The following is an 18483-nucleotide window of genomic DNA, read 5'->3' on the forward strand; positions in this document are numbered from 1 at the left end:
TATATATATATTTAACACGGTCTAACACGTTTTCTTGTATGTTTACCACTTAATGTACAGTATGTGCTTAATCTGTACATAGGTCGACATACCCCACTGTGTGCATCATGTGACTGCTGTAACCAAGGATCCTTAGGCTTGCATGCTGGGACTTCATTGTCACTGACACATTGTGTAAGTGGTGCACATGAGTATTCCTTAACTGATTATGCACAATCACATGAGCAAGTTCATTGGGAGTCATGAACACATTGCATTATGGGGGATAGAGACATTTCACCACTATAGGGAACAAACCACATGGAGATACATAATACATATTTAACTGCATTTCAAAAGTATTCCACAAGATGTCAGACACTAAGTTACAACAGTGTTATTTCCAATCAATAAAATATGTAATAGAACACCTTTTCAGTTTATTTCAGTTATAATCAGATTCTCTGTGTGATGCATGGGACATTTACATACATTCAAGTACTTGAACGTTTCTATAGCACATTTTTTTCTGGTGACCAAGTCTTAAATACTTCCTTGTTATAATATACACCAGAAGAAATGTCACTATGTCACTACAGTAAACAGGAATTTTTAAAAACCCTGCGTGATGCACAGGTCTCTCTGAGATTACTGAAGATCGTTGCAGTGAGGACTTTGACGTAGTGTGATTGACAATCATGAAGAGTTTGGGGGAGGTAAACGGGGGGATATGCAGCCATGTCGGGGGCTTGTCTGTGCCTGCAAATTCGTACGCAGTTTACTTCCAACAGACATTCTGATTTCCCCAGTTTCATATTTACATTGTGGGTTTCAGGACCTGGTGCCAGCAGCAAGAGTTTGGACTTTGAGGAGTGTGATTTCATCAGAAATAGGGTGAGTAACGTGAACCTACGCATGGGCTAGGCAGTGCAGTTTCAGAGGGATTTTACTTTTATTTATTAGACTTGCATTTGGTGGGCTGTCATGTGCTTTCTACTTTCCATTTCCAGCGTCAGGAACTAAAAAGCAAGTGGGAGTGAGACAGTGAGTGCGTCTGCTGCAGCTGCTTTGCTTTATCTCACTGTGTCCAACTCCTCCCACTTCCTTTAGTTCCTGATGAACTAATACAGTGTTTCTCAAACTCGGTACTCATAGAACTCTAACAGTGCGTGTTTTCAAGGTATCCTCAGGACCACTACATGGGAAACGCACACTAAAAATAGGATTTTGGTACTTACCGATAAATCCCTTTCTCCGATTCCACAGGGGACACTGGAGTTCAAGACAGTGGGGTATAGACGGTGGTAGAGTAGAGCCTGGCACTTTAAATCATTTAGAAGTGTGACTGGCTCCTCCCCCTCTATGCCCCATCAGCCCCAGTTTAAGAACTGAGCCCGAGAGGAGACGGAGGACAACAGGAAAACTAGGAGGAGAAGACCACAGAACGGAACAAGACCGACTGAAGGAGAACAGAGGAATCCACTGCAGGGAACACATGCAGTCACACAACCATATAAGGAACCAAAGAAAAAACGGCAGGTACGCAGCGCTGGGCGGGCGTCCAGTGTCCCCTGTGGAATCGGAGAAAGGGATTTATCGGTAAGTACCAAAATCCTATTTTCTCCTTCATCCACTAGGGGACACTGGAGTTCAAGACAGTGGGGACGTCCCAAAGCCAACCTCCCGGGTGGGAAGCGCGGAGAACTTGCCGATCCCGCTGCAAAACCGAAACAGGGACTGCCAAGAACCGTAGGCCCAATGTAAAGGCAAGAGCTGAGGAACAAGTGTCGTAGAGCACAGAAGACAATCAGAACTCCTTCATGAACAGCCACAGAAATTCCACAACATACAGCGTAAGTCGAATGGAATAAAATGGCTAGAGAGAGAACACCCGCAGATGAGAATCAACAAAACACCGTAAGCTCAGCTGAAAACACTAAGCCAGACTGTTGGTAGCAGACAGCCCCAACCAGAATCCATAGAAGGGCAGTAACACGAGGACAAATCTCGAGAAAACCGTACCAGAGCTTAAAACAGGAAGCTGCAACAGTCGCAGACAGCAGAATCCCAGCACTGCTGGATAGATATATAGATATAGATATATATATGTATATATGTGTGTGTATGTATGTATGTATGTATAACGAAAGCAATCTACAGATACAGAGCTGATCCTGTCCACAGACTCCTAACAAAGAGTATACAGGGAGGCAAAAGTCAAGACTGAACCGTCGCGATGAACCATTCATGAGGTCCAACTATTACAAGGCTGTCAACCAGCAGAAGGGTTAGACCATAGAAGTTTTAAACGAGTTGAGAACTTACTGGGCATGAGGAAGAGGCAGCTCCGAAAGGATTGAGACTACAATTTCTTTCAGGGTGTCAGAAAGCAGTACAACCCATTCTGGAAACAGAGGGATAAAACAGCAACTAAAACCCTGCAGCTGAAAAGAAACCCACAGCAACAAACCCCAGACAACAGACCACTTCCAACATGATGGAAGCGCGTAGTCAGTACCAACTGCTGGCCCGAACAGAGGACGGATGCAACAGCCCCCCAAGGAGAGTTACCAATATAGGGAAGCTAGAGCACTAGGTCAACCACATAGGTATCCGTCAGTGTAATGAAAATATCAGATACTGAACAGGAAAAACAACTAAACCAACTGCGTGGAATATAGTGACTGTCACACTTTACTGTAAAGATGTGCAATAGCCCATAGATTTACTTTCCTAACAAATTCTAGGAGAATAGAGTAACTTATCTCAATGTTGGAACTATGCACCCACATGCCAGGAAAGCTCTAAAGTGTAGAGCCAACTGATATGACTGAAGGCTGCAAGGACAGCCGCTAGGGTGCGGAAGGGAGAAAACGCTATGTAATGGGAGGTTGCATGAAATAGGAGCATCTTCCGAGGCTTTAGAGGAGTAAGTCCACTCACCTGTGAGTGAGCAGAAGCCCTCTGGATGCTATGTAGAAAGTCACTGACCTTTTCCATCTCGCATCAACCCACCTCGTCAGGTATAGAGAGTAGCTTCAGTGGCTACGAACCAATGCTCTACAGCGCAGATTTCAGTCTGGATATGTTGCAGAAGAAAATACTGTAGAGACTAGCAGAATGTTAGCGGAGACAAGAAGGTCGTACAACAGGACTCTATAGCTGAGCTTGTCCCCTTAGGGATGTGCATCCATATATAGATTATACATTTACCTAGTGCAAGTATCCTTACATTAACACTTATCATGGTAAAATGCTCATTAGCCAAGAGGTAGGATAGCAAAAGAAATTAATTAAGACCCTTTACCGGTGAAGATACACATAGAAATATCACATATTTGATGATGATGGACCCCCACCAGTGACCCCGACATTTATAGTGGTCACAACGAGAGGGATTAAATTTGAACCTCTAATACAACCCAGGCCTCACCCTGCCTATATCAGTGGATGGCCCTTGGCGTTTAGGCTTAGGAGTAGTATCTGCAGTCTGTTGTAATGTAACAAATTAAGCCCTGAGGAAGGAATAGAACCTGGATTCCCTATGTAATGATAGGAATGTACCTAGGGGACACTGTAGAGGCTCATTACAAGACAATAATATGGCGTACCGGAATCTATACTGAGAAGGGTACCTGTATATAGACATAGAATGCATTAGTTATCCCCAAGTAAAGAAGGGATATATCTGCAGTGATTACCCCAGTTAGGGCTACAAACAGGTTTTCCCAATTATTAGGAAATAGTCATACAAGGAATGTGAATATATCAGTATATATACACACAGACATAACATACAGTAATAAGTTCACTTGTCAGACTCCTGCACCAGGAGTGTATGTATGTATATATATATACACACACACATACATACACATACATATATATATACATATATATACACATACATACACATACACACACATACACATTGTCCTGCATGCTTAGTGTCTTAGAAGTTTGCTACCAAGTGCGTCACTGGGGTGTAAACAATAGGTCCCCCAAAAAGGGGTGCTATAGATATACGGGAACAGAACTATAACCCCAGGAGGGTGTAAGAACATGTCTTTATATACATGTGTGGACATACAAGAAGGCACCAGGACATGTATAGGGTCCATACTAGAAGCACTGCTTTATGGAATTGTGACTATCACAATGTAAGCTGCAGAACATGACTGTAGTCTATAGAGCCACCTAAACAATTTTTGTACGTGCTGCAAAAGCGAGCAGTCAGATTAAATATATATATGGATATATCCTACAGCTTCATGTAATCCCAGGTCGGCTCCCCATCCGTGGGATTATAGGTAAACCTAATGATTGTGGAAGTATAGGCATACCTACACATATATACACACAGACACACACACACAACAATCCTTAGGGAGAGTTAGTGTAAAGCAGAGTAATTGTAAAAACTATCGCATCAGGAGAGTAAAGCCTCCAAACTCTGCATCTTTCTTTTAAAATAAGCTAGGTATCAGACATAAAACTGCCAAGAACATATCCTACCCTTGCCTTTATGGCAAGGATAAAAAGCGATATATATATTATGTATACGCATACTGTACCTACAGACAAGATTAATAGGTGATTATAATATCTTAAAAATAGAACATGAGCAATAGTTAGAGCCATGGAAGGAACTGAGCCAAGACCTTAATTGAGCCCAGGACAAATTTCACTCAAGGCATATATATGTTCTAAAGCAGGGCTTAGCATAAAATACAAATATATTATATATATACACACACACCACACATATGTGGCTTACCTCCACGCAGGGAGCATGCTCATGTGCTGCGTTGCGGCCGTCATTCTGCTACGGCGGGATATTTTAGTAGCGTGCTGTCCCAGACTGGTTTAGATCCTAGGGACACATCTGTCCTCGGTGTACTCGCCTTATCAGGTGAGCCATTTGAGCTCCAGTTGAACCGGCTTTTTTACAGTGGGAATCAAAAAGACGAACTCAATGCTGTGAGGTAGTGACCACTACACTGGCAGCTACTAACTTCTTCTTGTATGTGCAGCCAAACGGAGCACATAAAATATAAATCTATATAGATGTATATATGCATACCTTCTAAGGTAAGCAGAGAAGGCTGGTGAGAACTGGAAGGTTTTAAAACTAGACTATAATTTAGTTTATGCATGGATACTGCCTTTCTTTAAGGCGAACCAATGTGATGAATGAGCCTGGGGATGGGATGCAATCATCTGCTAACCCTGTTAAGGGTATGCTATAACCCTAAGTTCTGGCAGCAGCACCAGAACTGTGGCTGTTAATATACATACACATTGTAGAGATATATACTGTACATATATTTAGTGATTATAAGGAAGATGTGCACCAAGAGGTAGCCTCCACAGGCTACAATATCAGACAATGCTTTTAGCCGGGATGTGTACCGGCTGAACAAACTGGCTCCACTCAGAACTGCATTATGCGGTTATAATGTGCAAAAGGGGTTGGGCTAGTTCTCATTGTGCTAGCAACAGCTGTCCACTGTCGCTAGCACTATTACTCCTGTCATACAGTGACAGCCATCTTTACCTTCTGCACTGAAGAACTCCCTGCTGCAGGAGTTATGGCAGTCCTAAGGAGGGAAACCGGGAGACAGCCGCGCTCTTGCATGCGGCTGGTCAGCACTGCACTCCGCCCAGAGGCCTTACGTAGCTGTGTGGACGCAGCTGCAATAGAGAGGAGCCTGCTTAATAACAATTGCTTCAGGGCTGACCCGCGGATATCGGGAGCTCTACAGTGTAAGCATCTGGTCCCCGAGCTGGTATATTGGGAGAGCTGCGCTATCGCTAAGCCCCGCCCCCAGTCTCCATAATCCCAGCCGGTCTATTGCTGTAGCGCTGGCTGGTCGCTTGGCGCCCTTTGTTTCACCCTGCTGTGCTTTAGCTGCCCGCCTCAGCACCAGCTGGAAAGGTGGGAATACACCGCTATGTAAGGGAGCACTTTAGCGTCCCTCCCCATGCTAAGAGCGTGCGCCTGCAGCTCGCTGCCCGCCTCAGCTACCAGAGCGATGCACAGCGCTCCCACTGTAAGTACAGAGGGACGTGCCGTCTTCTCCTTTGTATTAGAGAAGAGCTGCTGGAAGGTACAAAGGGCATTTCCTGCATTAGAATGCAGAGCTGTGCCCAGGCCAAGTTAATGGCTCCAGGGCAGTCACCTTCTTTATAAGAGGTGGGCCGGGAAGGCGATCCAGTCTCCGTATAAAGGAGCGTACAGGAGTGAAGCCCCGACCAACAAGGTTCAGCACGACAGCACCGCACTGTCATATACTCTCCCAAACAACTTCTGTAAGGGAGTGCAGAGAGGGAGAGCCCTTACTAAAATAGCGCCGCTGGTGTGCAGGACGCGCCAATTAATCCGCCACCCGTTTCTTTAAAAACCACCATCTGTGGAGATTTCGGGTGGGGAGGTAGTTCTGCTAACAGTAACAGAATGTCACTGAGCCCAGCTATTCATCCACTGCTCCTGCTAATGCAGAGCAGTGGTTATACTTACAAGCTGTTGCGGCCGGGATGCTGGGCTGAGGGGGCGGCGAGGAAACCCGGACACGAGCCAGTGTCAGCTGTGGCGGGTCCTCGCAGTGTCTGATGACACCATCTGTAAGCCCCCTTCTCAGGGTCACCGGACACAGGCTGCAGTAGCCGTGGCGGTACCCACCCGGCGGCTCCCCCGTAGCAGGCAGACTGCCACAGCAAGCAGTCTGCCTGTCCTCAATGCTTGTTTATAAAACAAAAGAAAAAGATAAAAATTTATGGAAAGGCTGGAGACAGCCTGATGTGCTACCGGCTCTCTCGGGCACATTCTAAAAACTGGGGTTGATGGGGCATAGAGGGGGAGGAGCCAGTCACACTTCTAAATGATTTAAAGTGCCAGGCTCTACTCTACCACCGTCTATACCCCACTGTCTTGAACTCCAGTGTCCCCTAGTGGATGAAGGAGAAATTATATGTATAATATATACATGAGTTAACACATGCAACTGACATTCCCTGTATAAATATTTCCTGCCCCAGTGGTCTATTTTGTGCCAGTTTTCATTGTGCTTTTATCACTTGTGTGTTAGACACTGCCTGGACACTGGTGAGTGAAGAGACTCCGCTGGCTCTGTGTATGGAGGATCTGTGTACCTTGCTCATACTTTCTACTTCCTCAGTCCTCTGTCGCACACGCAGGGCAGAGGCATTGACGCGTTCCTTCTCAAGGCGCAAATCTTGCCTCTCCTTCTCTAGCGCCTCCCTGGCTAAGACTAGCTGCTCCTCTTTGTTTCGGAGCTCATTGGCCTGGACTTTCAGCTCTGCCTGTTCCTGGAGGAGAGAAACACATAGTGGATCAAAAGTGAGAAGCACTACTCCAGTAAGAAAATATATTTACTAAGGTATTATGTCAAATTCTATGTGTGACTATAACTTTTTGTCACTGAACTTAAAGGTTCCATTTACTTATGGCAAATTAGGTGAGTGGATAAGTAAAGTGTTTGAAAATAGTACTGGCAAAAAAAAGAATGAATGGAAGTCCACGGCAGCCAAAAATGAGGATCAATTAAGGTAAGGGAAACAGTTATATGATATTTCATCTAAGACTAAGATACAGGATGTGTTTAATTATTTATGAATCATAGCGGAGATACAATCTGTGGATTTTTATTACCATACAGGACTTACATTTTTTAGCATCATGATCATTATACATGCACCATGCCAATGTCGGACTAGTCTGCCTAGGTCAGAGTACGTGGTCAACTTAATGCTATCTCAGAACAGACATTTCTAAGGCTCTCCATCGGGTGTAGTAAGTATCACCGCCGGCCGCGTGGATGGCGGTTCAAATCCCGACAGCAGAAGCACGGCAGAGGTGAAGATCCCGATCGCTAATAAGGCAAGTATAACTAACCATATTTCCTCCCCTAACCCTTCCATAGCCCTAACCTCCCCCCAAGTGCCTAACCCTAACTCCCCCCCCCCCCCCCCGCAAGTGCCTAAACCTAACCCCCCCTTCTCCGCTACATCCCTCTCCATCTAATATAGGGAACATATGGGACAGATATCGACAGAATATAAATGATGATTATTGAGTCCTGGAAAATGGGATGTTATCATTTCTGATTACCATTAAGTCTTTTTCTCAGATAGTGAGTAAGCGCCCTGTAGATCCAGAAGGAAGGATACTGGAAGAGTAGCTGACTCATCTACTGCTTATTAACTCCCACCCTCCCGACTGCTCCGCCTGGCTTGTTCACTGGTAGCCAAGCAAGTAAAAAAAAATCAGCTACATAGATCAGAACCACAGCATTCCAGGTGGGATGTTCTGTGCCCCATTACAAGCAGCAATGGTAAGCGCAATAGGGAAGAACAGATGATGGGTTATCCCAAGTGTCTGCTAAACAGGAGGGAAGAAATGTCTAAAGCACTTGGAGGTTTGCTGCCTAAGGCAGCCTGCAAACATGTTCTAGCAAATCTCCATTAAGCACAAAAAGGGGCGACCACCCATGTGAAAACAAATGTCACTAGCTTTCCATCAGTTGACTAAGCCTGCCTGATCTCCATTCTGATCCAACCGGAGATACATTTGTAATGAGTAGGTGCCACCCATCTAATAGTACCAGGAGTGACACCTTGTGGTAGGACTCTTGGGATCTGGAAATGTGTATCTGCAAACAGCAGATTACTTCCAAGATGTGATGCTCCACACCCTTAGTGTCCCCAGAATAACACAACCAACTCTCATTTTGTTGGAAGGAAGGGACCGCCCCCAGAACTACCTACATCTCAGGTTGTCTTTTCTAATGTTTAACAAGGCTGAGAGCCACAGTCTCAGAAATGTGTCTATAAGGTACACTGAAACAGCACAAGATGCAGAAATGTTACTCCAAGTCCAGAGGGATGATGGCTAGCCGCCATATTTTTTTTTAAACAGGGATCATGAAGGCTTGGTTGGATCTTTATAGTCCTCATTATTTAAAACAATGTGCCCTTTACGAAAAAGAAAAGCCATCAAATCAGCCACTGGAGGATACTAGCTCGACTGTCAAAGCCTATTTATCTTTGACCCGGCTCCTTCAATAATCTCTGGTTTCTCTGTCCCCTTATGTGTGCATACCAGGCTTGGCTGTCCTGTGCTAAATGTAACACAGATGAAGCTATACAACACTAAGGTGAAGAGTTTGGGCCTCTACATTTACACATAGTTTCTTTGGGGGGGAGTTAGGTTTAGGCACCACGGGTGGTTAGGGTTATGCTACAGACAGGGGGATTAGGGTTATGCACTACCAGGGGTAAGGGTTAGGCACTAAGGGGGGAGGGTTATGTTTAGGCACTAATTGGAAGGGTTAGGATGTGAGACAGGGAGGGTTAGAATGCAGGAAGGGAGGGTTAGGGGGCGAAGGGGAGAGGGATAGCCCCTGTTCGGATTCTGAGCATCAGGATGCCGTTGACTGTCTTTTGACAGCTGGCATCCCGACTGCCGGTCTCCCATACCCAACCCATCTTGACGATAATGGCTGCTGGGCTTCCAAGCTGGAGATTATGGTGAATCCTCATTATGGTTTCTCTCAACACACACACTAGCAATCCTAGTTTTTATAAGTGAGTTGAATGGTGGCTTACGGTCTGCTCTGCATACTAGCGATCCCAGTTCTCTGAAATAAGTAGGGTGGGAGTTAGCGGTCATTTACTTCCCTCTATCAAAGGTACTGTAATGACCATAGCAAAGGAACTGGGATCTGCCCCCAGCAAAGAATATTTCCCCTCACTTTACTCACAGCTGTGGCAGGGGGCACGTCAGGTGGCTGAGAGTATGTGAAAAGCAGTTGATGAAGATGGTGCACAGTAACTTAGTCAGGCTCTGGCCACAGATGTGCAAAGTATAAGGACAACAAAATGGAATACAATAACAGCAATAAAATACTAATGTATTAATAAATATAAGGGCCCTACAGTATGTACCCCTTCTATACCTGGTACATAAAAAGGAGGCTGAAGTGTGCCCACTGTACAGTTTGGGCATGTGATGGGAGGGGGATTCCATGGGCTTTAAAAGTTGTAAATAGTAAATGTCTGAATAGCTTTAATACAGAGAGAGCTTGTTCTCTGATCGAGCAAGGAAATTATACTAAAATATAATATTATTCACTAACCTTAGCAAGGCTAATAATGGCTCCTTCTCTCTGGGTCTCCACCATTATTGCTCTACTGATGTCTTTCTCTGCTCGCTCCTTGCTCAGTTTCTGCTGGGTGTGAAACTCTGACCACTCAGCAGCAAGCTTCCGTCTTTCCTCTGCGCAGCGTGTCATGACCAACTGCTGTTCCTCCAGGAGAGCGCTCTGTCCACGAGGTGGGGTAGAAAAATCAGACTACGTGACATTTCAGAGATATGCAATTATTTCTTTTATATCAAGCTACAATGATGCATTTACATTATTAACACAATATACATAAAACCATAGAACAACAACAACTGTCTTGGTGTATGTACCAGAAAGAATGACATTCACCACTAAGCCCTCACCTGGTGACTTGTGTTCAACCTGGAGACCCTCAGGCCAATGCAGAGTTTGAACACAATTTGGGTCAAAGTTTGCAGACATAAAATGCGCTCACAGTTGCAAACATGACAACATGAATGAAGGTAGGAGCCAGTATAGACCAGGCATATTTCACACACACACCATGCTTTTAGACACTTATTTTACTTGTGACGTGCACATTTGCTATTAGCTTTCAATAATACTTAAACACTCCATCTTAAGAACCTAACATCTTCACAAGTAAGGAAAGAAGCATCTATCAGCTTTTCAGAGATAAACATGCAATCAGCCAATCGGAAATGGTAAGTTCTAGCAACAATCATTATCAACATGTATCTGCATCTACCAATGGGCACCCACAAATGATACGGCTTGGAGTGATGTGTATGCATCTTTATGGCAACCTGTGTCTGTTTGTAATTATAGTTATTATATGCCCTTACAGTACTGTGTATATTTTAGAATGCCTCTTCCATCTTGTCCCATCTTTCTGGGAGCAGATGTCAGATTCTTACAAATATGCATTGGGATCGCATGCGTTTGGCCTCTTCCTTGGTTTTCGCAATGTAAACTACTGTAAATTAAATTCACCATTAGCACCACCTCCTATCTCTAGACCGACATGGATATGAAAAGTTCAGAAAAGCATTACAAAAACTGCATTTGCTAAATTAAAAAAAAAGAAATATGAGGTATAAGTATAGCTTACAACATACTGTTTCAAACTAAGGTTTTACTGAGAACTATGACACACTTATCTCTGGTCACATAATATTATAAACATTTTACCAGCACATACAACAGTGAGGCCTATGTAGAGTTGGTTGCATTCACGCAAGATGCATCCCATGCTGACCACTAAACAGATGCATATGCACCTATAAAGGAGGAAGATCACGTGGGTACAGACCTTGTTCGGCTTTCAGAGTAGGGTCTCACATCTTATCATCCCTAGTTGCTACTGAGAGCTCGGACAGGGACAAGGTCTCCCCTCAGCACTATTGCGCAATTGCTACAGTAGGTGAAAGTGGCAATGCTGTATTGCAGAAATACTGGATGGAGCAGATATACAGTGGCTTGCAAAGGTATTAAAACTGCCTGAAAAGTTAACAGATTAGAAAAAAGCCAAAAAGAAAAACTACATGAAAGCATGCCTTGTGTCTGCCATAAAACATCAGTGACCCAGCTGATATGTGGAATAAGGTTTTGTGGTCAGAGGAGACAAAAAATACGGAGTTATGGAAGACTAATCTTTGTTAACTCTTTTTCTTCAAAGTCCATAGGGTCTACAGCAGTGATTCTCAACCTCGGTCCTCAAGGCACACTAACAGTCCTGGTTTTAGTGATATCCATGCTTAAGCACAGGAGGTAAATCAATATAACTAAGGTAATAATTTAGTCACCTGTGCTCAACTACCTGGTCTACAGGATCCCATGGGGAAAATGTGGTTTGGGTGATCCAGGCACCAAACAATTAAGCTTTCAATGCCTTAGATTTTGTAACGACAAACTGCTTACATCGCTGAGGGTGTACGACCAATATGCGCGATCCCATGCAACATCGTCAAGTTTGAGGTAGTGCACATCAAACCTGACGACATCACTAGCGATATGGTGCACACTGCCTAGTGTACATCCAACCGGACAACCTGGGATATGTCAATGATAAAAGCAAGGAAAAATAGAAATGATAGAAGCAAGGAAATACTGTGTTATATTGTTTGGTCGTTTGTACACTCAATATCGCTAGTTCTGGGCTCATGGGAAATCGTCTGGAAAGTCAGAACAATTGCCTGTCGTTTCAGTGTGTACCCAGCTTTAAGCTTAGGAGAACGTCCAGCTTTCAGCAGGACAATGATCCCAAGCTCAAGGCCAATGCAACACTAGCGTGATTCAACAAAAAGGTTAATATTTTACATTGGGCAAGTCAAAGTTCAGATCTCAATCCAATAGAGAATCTGTGGCACTACTCCAAAATTACAGTCCACAAACATCATCCAACCAACTTGAACCAAATCTGCACGGAAGAATGGCTTAAAATTATTCCCAAACTGTGTGCAAACCTTGTAGAAACTTACTCTAACAGACTTAAAGCTGCTTTTGCAGCAAAAGATGGTTCTACCAAGTATTAGTCTACAGTTGAATACTTATGCAAGAAGCATTTTTAGTTTTTATTTCTGAAAGGTTTCTGGAATAATCTGTGTTAGGTGTAATTCATTATACAGGCAAATCCGTTAATTTTTTAAGTAGCACTGTATATATGAAGTTTATGGTCAGACTGTTACTAATTCTTTTTCAGTGTTCATTTTAGAACATTTGTCCCAGATGAGTAATACAAATACTAATAATAAATCTAAATTATATATATATATATATATATATATATATATATATATATATATATATATACTTGCTTTGTAGGTCGGCACTCCAAATGCTGTAAACAGCTGCGTCCGGTGCCCTCCTTAAATATGACCCCGAAATGCAGGGCCACAATGTGACAGAATATAGGTGAAGGCGGCACTCAGACGACTTGTAAGAACTCCACGAAGCCCAGTTCAATCTAGGATTGGACAGGCAAGTTTTTTACAGAAGAAACGTACAGGTTGCTTTCGCTGTCCTAACTGTACCACCTGTAATTATATGGTGAGTGGCAATTCTTTCAGACATCCCTCTACTGGTAAGGTTATTTTTATCAAACATTTTTTGACTTGCAGTTCAAAATTTGTGGTCTATATGATCACATGTCCTTGTAGTAAAAACTACATCGGCAAAACTGAACGAATGTTTAAAGAGAGGAAGGCATTACCATCGCAGTGCCATCAGATTAGCCATTTCTAAAAAATCAAGCGACCAGCCGGTTGCTAGGCATTTTTTGGAAGCGAATCATAGCTTAGCTTCCCTCAGATATCGGATCATCGATCATGTTCCGATGTGGATCCGTGGCGGCGACAGGTCACTTAAATTACTTCAACTTGAATCCAAATGGATTTTTCGTTTGGGTACAATGTCTCCGTTAGGACTTAATGAAACTTTAGGATTAAATGCATTTTTGTAATGGTGTTTAGGCTGTTGTTTGATTGACATCGATGTTACTTGTAGCATAAAATAGGGATGTTTCTCAAAATTTGTTTGATTAACGTTTTATAGATGTACTCTAGGTTGGTTGACACATTTAGTTTTCATGTCATACTTACGTCTATTCGGATTTTGCTGCAATGTATCAGTACTACTTATTAGTTTTATTATTGGTTTTTTGTGACAGATTACGTTGTTACTATGTTAACATAGTCTGATGTCATTGAGGTATTTCATTTACAGCTGTGTTTGTTTTTAATTATATTGGTGGTGGTGGTGTTGTGCACTTTGTCTAATTAACTAATGCCGTTTGTCTGTGTTGCACATGGACATCCGGTCACGTCACTTGGTGTTCAGTATAAAAGTGTCTTGTTAATGTTTGACTGTATCCTGACGAAAGAACAAATAAAGGTTCTGAAACGTTGACATTTGAACTGGGCTTCGTGGAGTTCTTACAAGTCGTCTGAGTGCCGCCTTCACCTATATTCATTCATTCTATCTATCTATATATATCTATATATATATATATCTATATATATATATATATCTATATCTATATATCTATATATCTATATATCTATATATCTATATATCTATATATATATACACATACACACACACACACACACATATATACATAGACACACATTCATACATACACACACATATACACACACTCTGCCGTTCAAAAGTTTGGGGTCACTTAGAAATGTCCTTATTTCTGAAAGAAAAGCACTGTTTTTTTTTCAATGAAGATAACATTAAATTAATCAGAAATACACTCTATACATTGTTAGGTGGTAAATGACTATACTATCTGCAAACGTCTGGTTTTTAAAGGAATATCTACATAGGTGTATAGAGGGCCCATTTCCAGCAACCATCACTCCAGTGTTCTAATGGTACATTGTGTTTGCTAAGCGCGTTAGAAGACTAATGGATGATTAGAAAACCCTTGACAACCCTTGTGCAATTATGTTAGCACAGCTGAAAACGGGTTTGCTCGTTAGAGAAGCTATAAAACTGGCCTTCCTTTAAGCTAGTTGAGTATCTGGAGCATCACATTTGTGGGTTCGATTATACTCTCCAAATGGCCAGAAAAAGAGAACTGTCATATGAAACTCGACAGTCTGTTCTTGTTCTTAGAAATGAAGGCTATTCCATGCGAGAAATTGCCAAGAAACTGAACATTTCCTACAACGGTGTGTACTACTCCCTTCAGAGAACAGCACAAACAGGCTCTAACCAGAGTAGAAAGAGAAGTGGGAGGTCTCGGTGCACAACTGTGCAAGAAGACAAGTACATTAGAGTCTCTAGTTTGAGAAATAGACGCCTCACAAGTCCTCAACTGGCAGCTTCATTAAATGGTACCCGCAAAACGCCAGTGTCAACGTCTACAGTGAAGATGCGACTCCGGGATGCTGGCCTTCTAGGCAGAGTGGCAAAGAAAAGCCATATCTGAGACTGGCCAATAAAAAGGAAAAGATTAATATGGGCAAAAGAACACAGACATTGGACAGAGGAAGATTGGAAAAAAGTTTTATGGACAGACGAATCGAAGTTTGAGGTGTTTGGATCACACAGAAGAACATTTGTGAGACGATTGAAAAGATGCTGGAAGAGTGCCTGACGCCATCTGTCAAGCACGGTGGAGGTAATGTGATGGTCTGGGGCGGCTTTGGTGCTGGTAAAGTGTGGAGATTAGTACAAGGTAAAAGGGATTTTGAATAAGGAAGGCTATCACTCCATTTTGCAACGCCATGCCATACCCTGTGGACAGTGCTTGATTGGAGCCAATTTCCTCCTCCAACAGGACAATGACCCAAAGCACACCTCCAAATTATGCAAGAACTATTTAGGGAAGAAGTAGGCAGCTGGTTATCTGTCTGTAATGGAGTGGCCAGCGCAGTCACCAGATCTCAACCCTAGTGAGCTGTAGTGGGAGCAGCTTGACCGTATGGTACGCAAGAAGTGCCCATCAAGCCAATCCAACTTGTGGGAGGTGCTTCAGGAAGAGTGGGGTGACATTTCTTCAGATTACCTCAACAAATTAACAGCTAGAATGCCAAAGGTCTACAATGCTGTAATTGCTGCAAAAGGAGCATTCTTTGACGAATGCAAAGTTTGAAGGACAAAATTATTATTTCAAATAAAAATTACTTCTAACCATGCCAATGTCTTGACTATATGTTCTATTCATTTTGCATGTCATTTGATAAACAAAAGTCGGTTTTCATGTAAAACACGAAATTGTCTGGGTGACCCCAAACTTAAGAACGGTAGTGTATGAGGGAGGAAAAAGAATTGAATATTACATGAAATATGATATATTACGAGGGTGGTTCAATAAGCTCAACTTGTACATAATTCAAAGATCTGCACTTTATTCTATCGGTATTAAGAAATACATGGCATCTTTATTTATAGGGGTTAAAAAAAAACACTCATTTATGAAATGTCTTTAATTAGTGGCATGTCTCCCCAATCCTGTGTACAGACACATTCCACATGTGTAATAAAACAGTAATTGCCTGTAAAGGTTGTTTGCTGACAGGTATAGGCACGTGTTATAGTTAAACTCATATTATTGTCTGGCTACAGATATATAGGTTATATAGTATATATACACATATCTGGCTGGAGGAATGTAAACAGAGTGTAAATCACTTTGATTATAACCAGAAAAATTTAGCCTGTCTGTACGCAAGAGAAGCGGAATGCACTTCGCTGGTTATATGTAATCGACTGCAGAATAAGGTAAATGGAAAGACAGATACAAATATTTTAAATATCATTGATGGCACTGCTAAGTGATTGGTAGCTGGCTAATGCTGTGATTTATTGCGTGGAAAGATGCATCTGTTACCTACATAACCTTGTCAGTAGATCTACAGTGTGTGGTCATTTGAAGAATGCAGCTGCGAGTAACAATTTGAATTGATCGATTTGAGTGGTAAAATACAAGTAGATCAAGAATACTCTGCTGTCTTTCCATGTTCTCAAACCTATTGGAACCAAAAGCTTTGCCCATTCGATTAGTTGCAGGCAAATGAAACAGATACACTTACTTAGCTTGCATTCAAACTGTAAAATAAGGTAAAATGTGAAATAAACTAATAATATTGATTCCTATTGGTATATTCGTAGAGATACTACAATCTGCATTAGTCAAATCATTTAGATAGCAAAATGCTTTCTGACCTTTGCCCTCTCTAGCTCCTCTCTTTCCATAGCCAATTGCTGGGTCATGATTCGTCTTTGCTCCTCAAGGGAACGTTGTAGCGACTCCACCTTTGTCTGTTCTGCAGAAACCCTCCAATGTTCCTGCCACAAAGAAGAGCGGTTGACCCCCAAATATACTTTTCTATAGCATTGAATAACAAAAAGTGGCCAGTGGTTAAAGTGCTATAGTCACCTGTTCCAGCAGACGGCTTTGTTCATTCAACCGAGTCTCCATATTAGTTATGATCATGCGCAGGCTGTTCCGTTCCTCCTCCATATCTTTCTGCTGCTGAGTCAGACGTTCCTGCAGTGCTGCCCGTAAAACAGGATCAAATTATAGTTTGAATGAGAAACCTGCTAGTTATCTTAAATGCCTGCAAAATATTGTTCGGCAAAAGCATAATGCTGGCTACACACACTGCTACATTGCCAGGGATATCGGATAAATGTCCTTATAATACTGCTCATGTGGCCAACCACTATTTGCATGCTCCATAAGTTAAGGTGCCAAATTAGTGATTCTGTTACCAGGCAATCTGATCAAATTTCAGAATCAGGGCCAACAAACGTTTTATTCTGCACATCACGAAATACACGGTAGTGTATGGTAAATGTGGGTGAGGAGATGGTTGGGCAGTTTGGTACCTCGAAGTTGACCCTCTCTCTGGCGCGCTCCAAGTTCTATCTCCTGGGTTGTATTTATCTGGGTGCTCTCTACTCGCACAGAGAGATCGCTCAGTTTGTAAGAGAAAGATTCCATTTGCTCAATGATTCCATTTAATGACCTATGAAAGCCAAACAAATGAATGAATAGGATGACCTGGCTGCTTGGGCAACCACAAGAACAGCAAACAGGAAGAATAATGTTAATGCTGACTCATAAACCATTAGAGCAATGTGCAATGTTACATGGTAACTAAGATTGTGTCTTCATGTTAGTTCTAAGAAAATAAATTAAAAGCAGGGAAAGATACCACACTTAACCATGAAGAGACCACCATCACTTGTTTGGCCCCTCATACAGATAATAGGAGTTCCCCCTCATTGTCAGTAACCGCCTGTTAATGCCTCCTCCCACTGCATCGTGAGCGGCTTGTTTTGCTGCCGCCACTAGGCTTATGCGGCACCACTTGCTCCAGCAGGATCCTAGAATCGCTTCTCCCAGACTCCTACAATGGCAGCAGGAGTCGCATACTTCTGGGAATGTGTGGTCAGGCTTCTGCAGCACATCCTGGTTGGTGTAAACTAAACCCCACTATCCACTTACTATGGACAAGTACTGCTATTGAATGGAGGCAGGGCCCGGAGCTTGGAAACATTGGGGGGGAATAGTGTTTTGTGCTATTCTGGTGGTTACAGAACGCAAGAAGTACCTTGGAAGAAAGTTTATGTACTGTATATTTAGCTCCAAATAAAAGGACAGTACTCCGAGTCAAAAGTACCAAGAATACGCACAGCATAAAGATGTTCAGAAGAAGATACACATCTTTAGATGGCGAGAACGATGCAGTGACAAACAGCAGTGATTTTAGATTACCGCTGTTTGTTAAATATTGAAAGGATGACTTAACCCTTTAGAGAGTGCTAAAGCATCGTTAATAAATGAGGCCCTCAGTTCAGAGTTGCAGCGCACAAGTTAAACAATTTTAAATATACA

The 18483-nt window shown here is 42.6% G+C and overlaps 1 protein-coding gene across 1 annotated transcript in view; it reads right to left on the reverse strand.

Annotated features, from left to right (window-relative positions):
- FBF1 (Fas binding factor 1) overlaps nt 1-18483 on the reverse strand; it is a 70436-nt gene that overhangs the window by 7688 nt on the left and 44265 nt on the right. The window contains exons 20-24 of the mRNA XM_088482505.1: nt 17472-17611; nt 17020-17138; nt 16806-16928; nt 10137-10322; nt 7132-7308 (exon numbers count right to left, since the gene is read on the reverse strand). Coding sequence (XP_088338631.1) covers nt 7132-7308; nt 10137-10322; nt 16806-16928; nt 17020-17138; nt 17472-17611 — 745 coding nt within the window. The remainder of the gene's footprint in view (nt 1-7131; nt 7309-10136; nt 10323-16805; nt 16929-17019; nt 17139-17471; nt 17612-18483) is intronic.

The sequence above is a fragment of the Taudactylus pleione genome, unplaced genomic scaffold, assembly GCF_031769625.1.
Source record: "Taudactylus pleione unplaced genomic scaffold, aTauple2 ptg000290l, whole genome shotgun sequence".
NCBI lineage: Eukaryota > Metazoa > Chordata > Amphibia > Anura > Myobatrachidae > Taudactylus > Taudactylus pleione.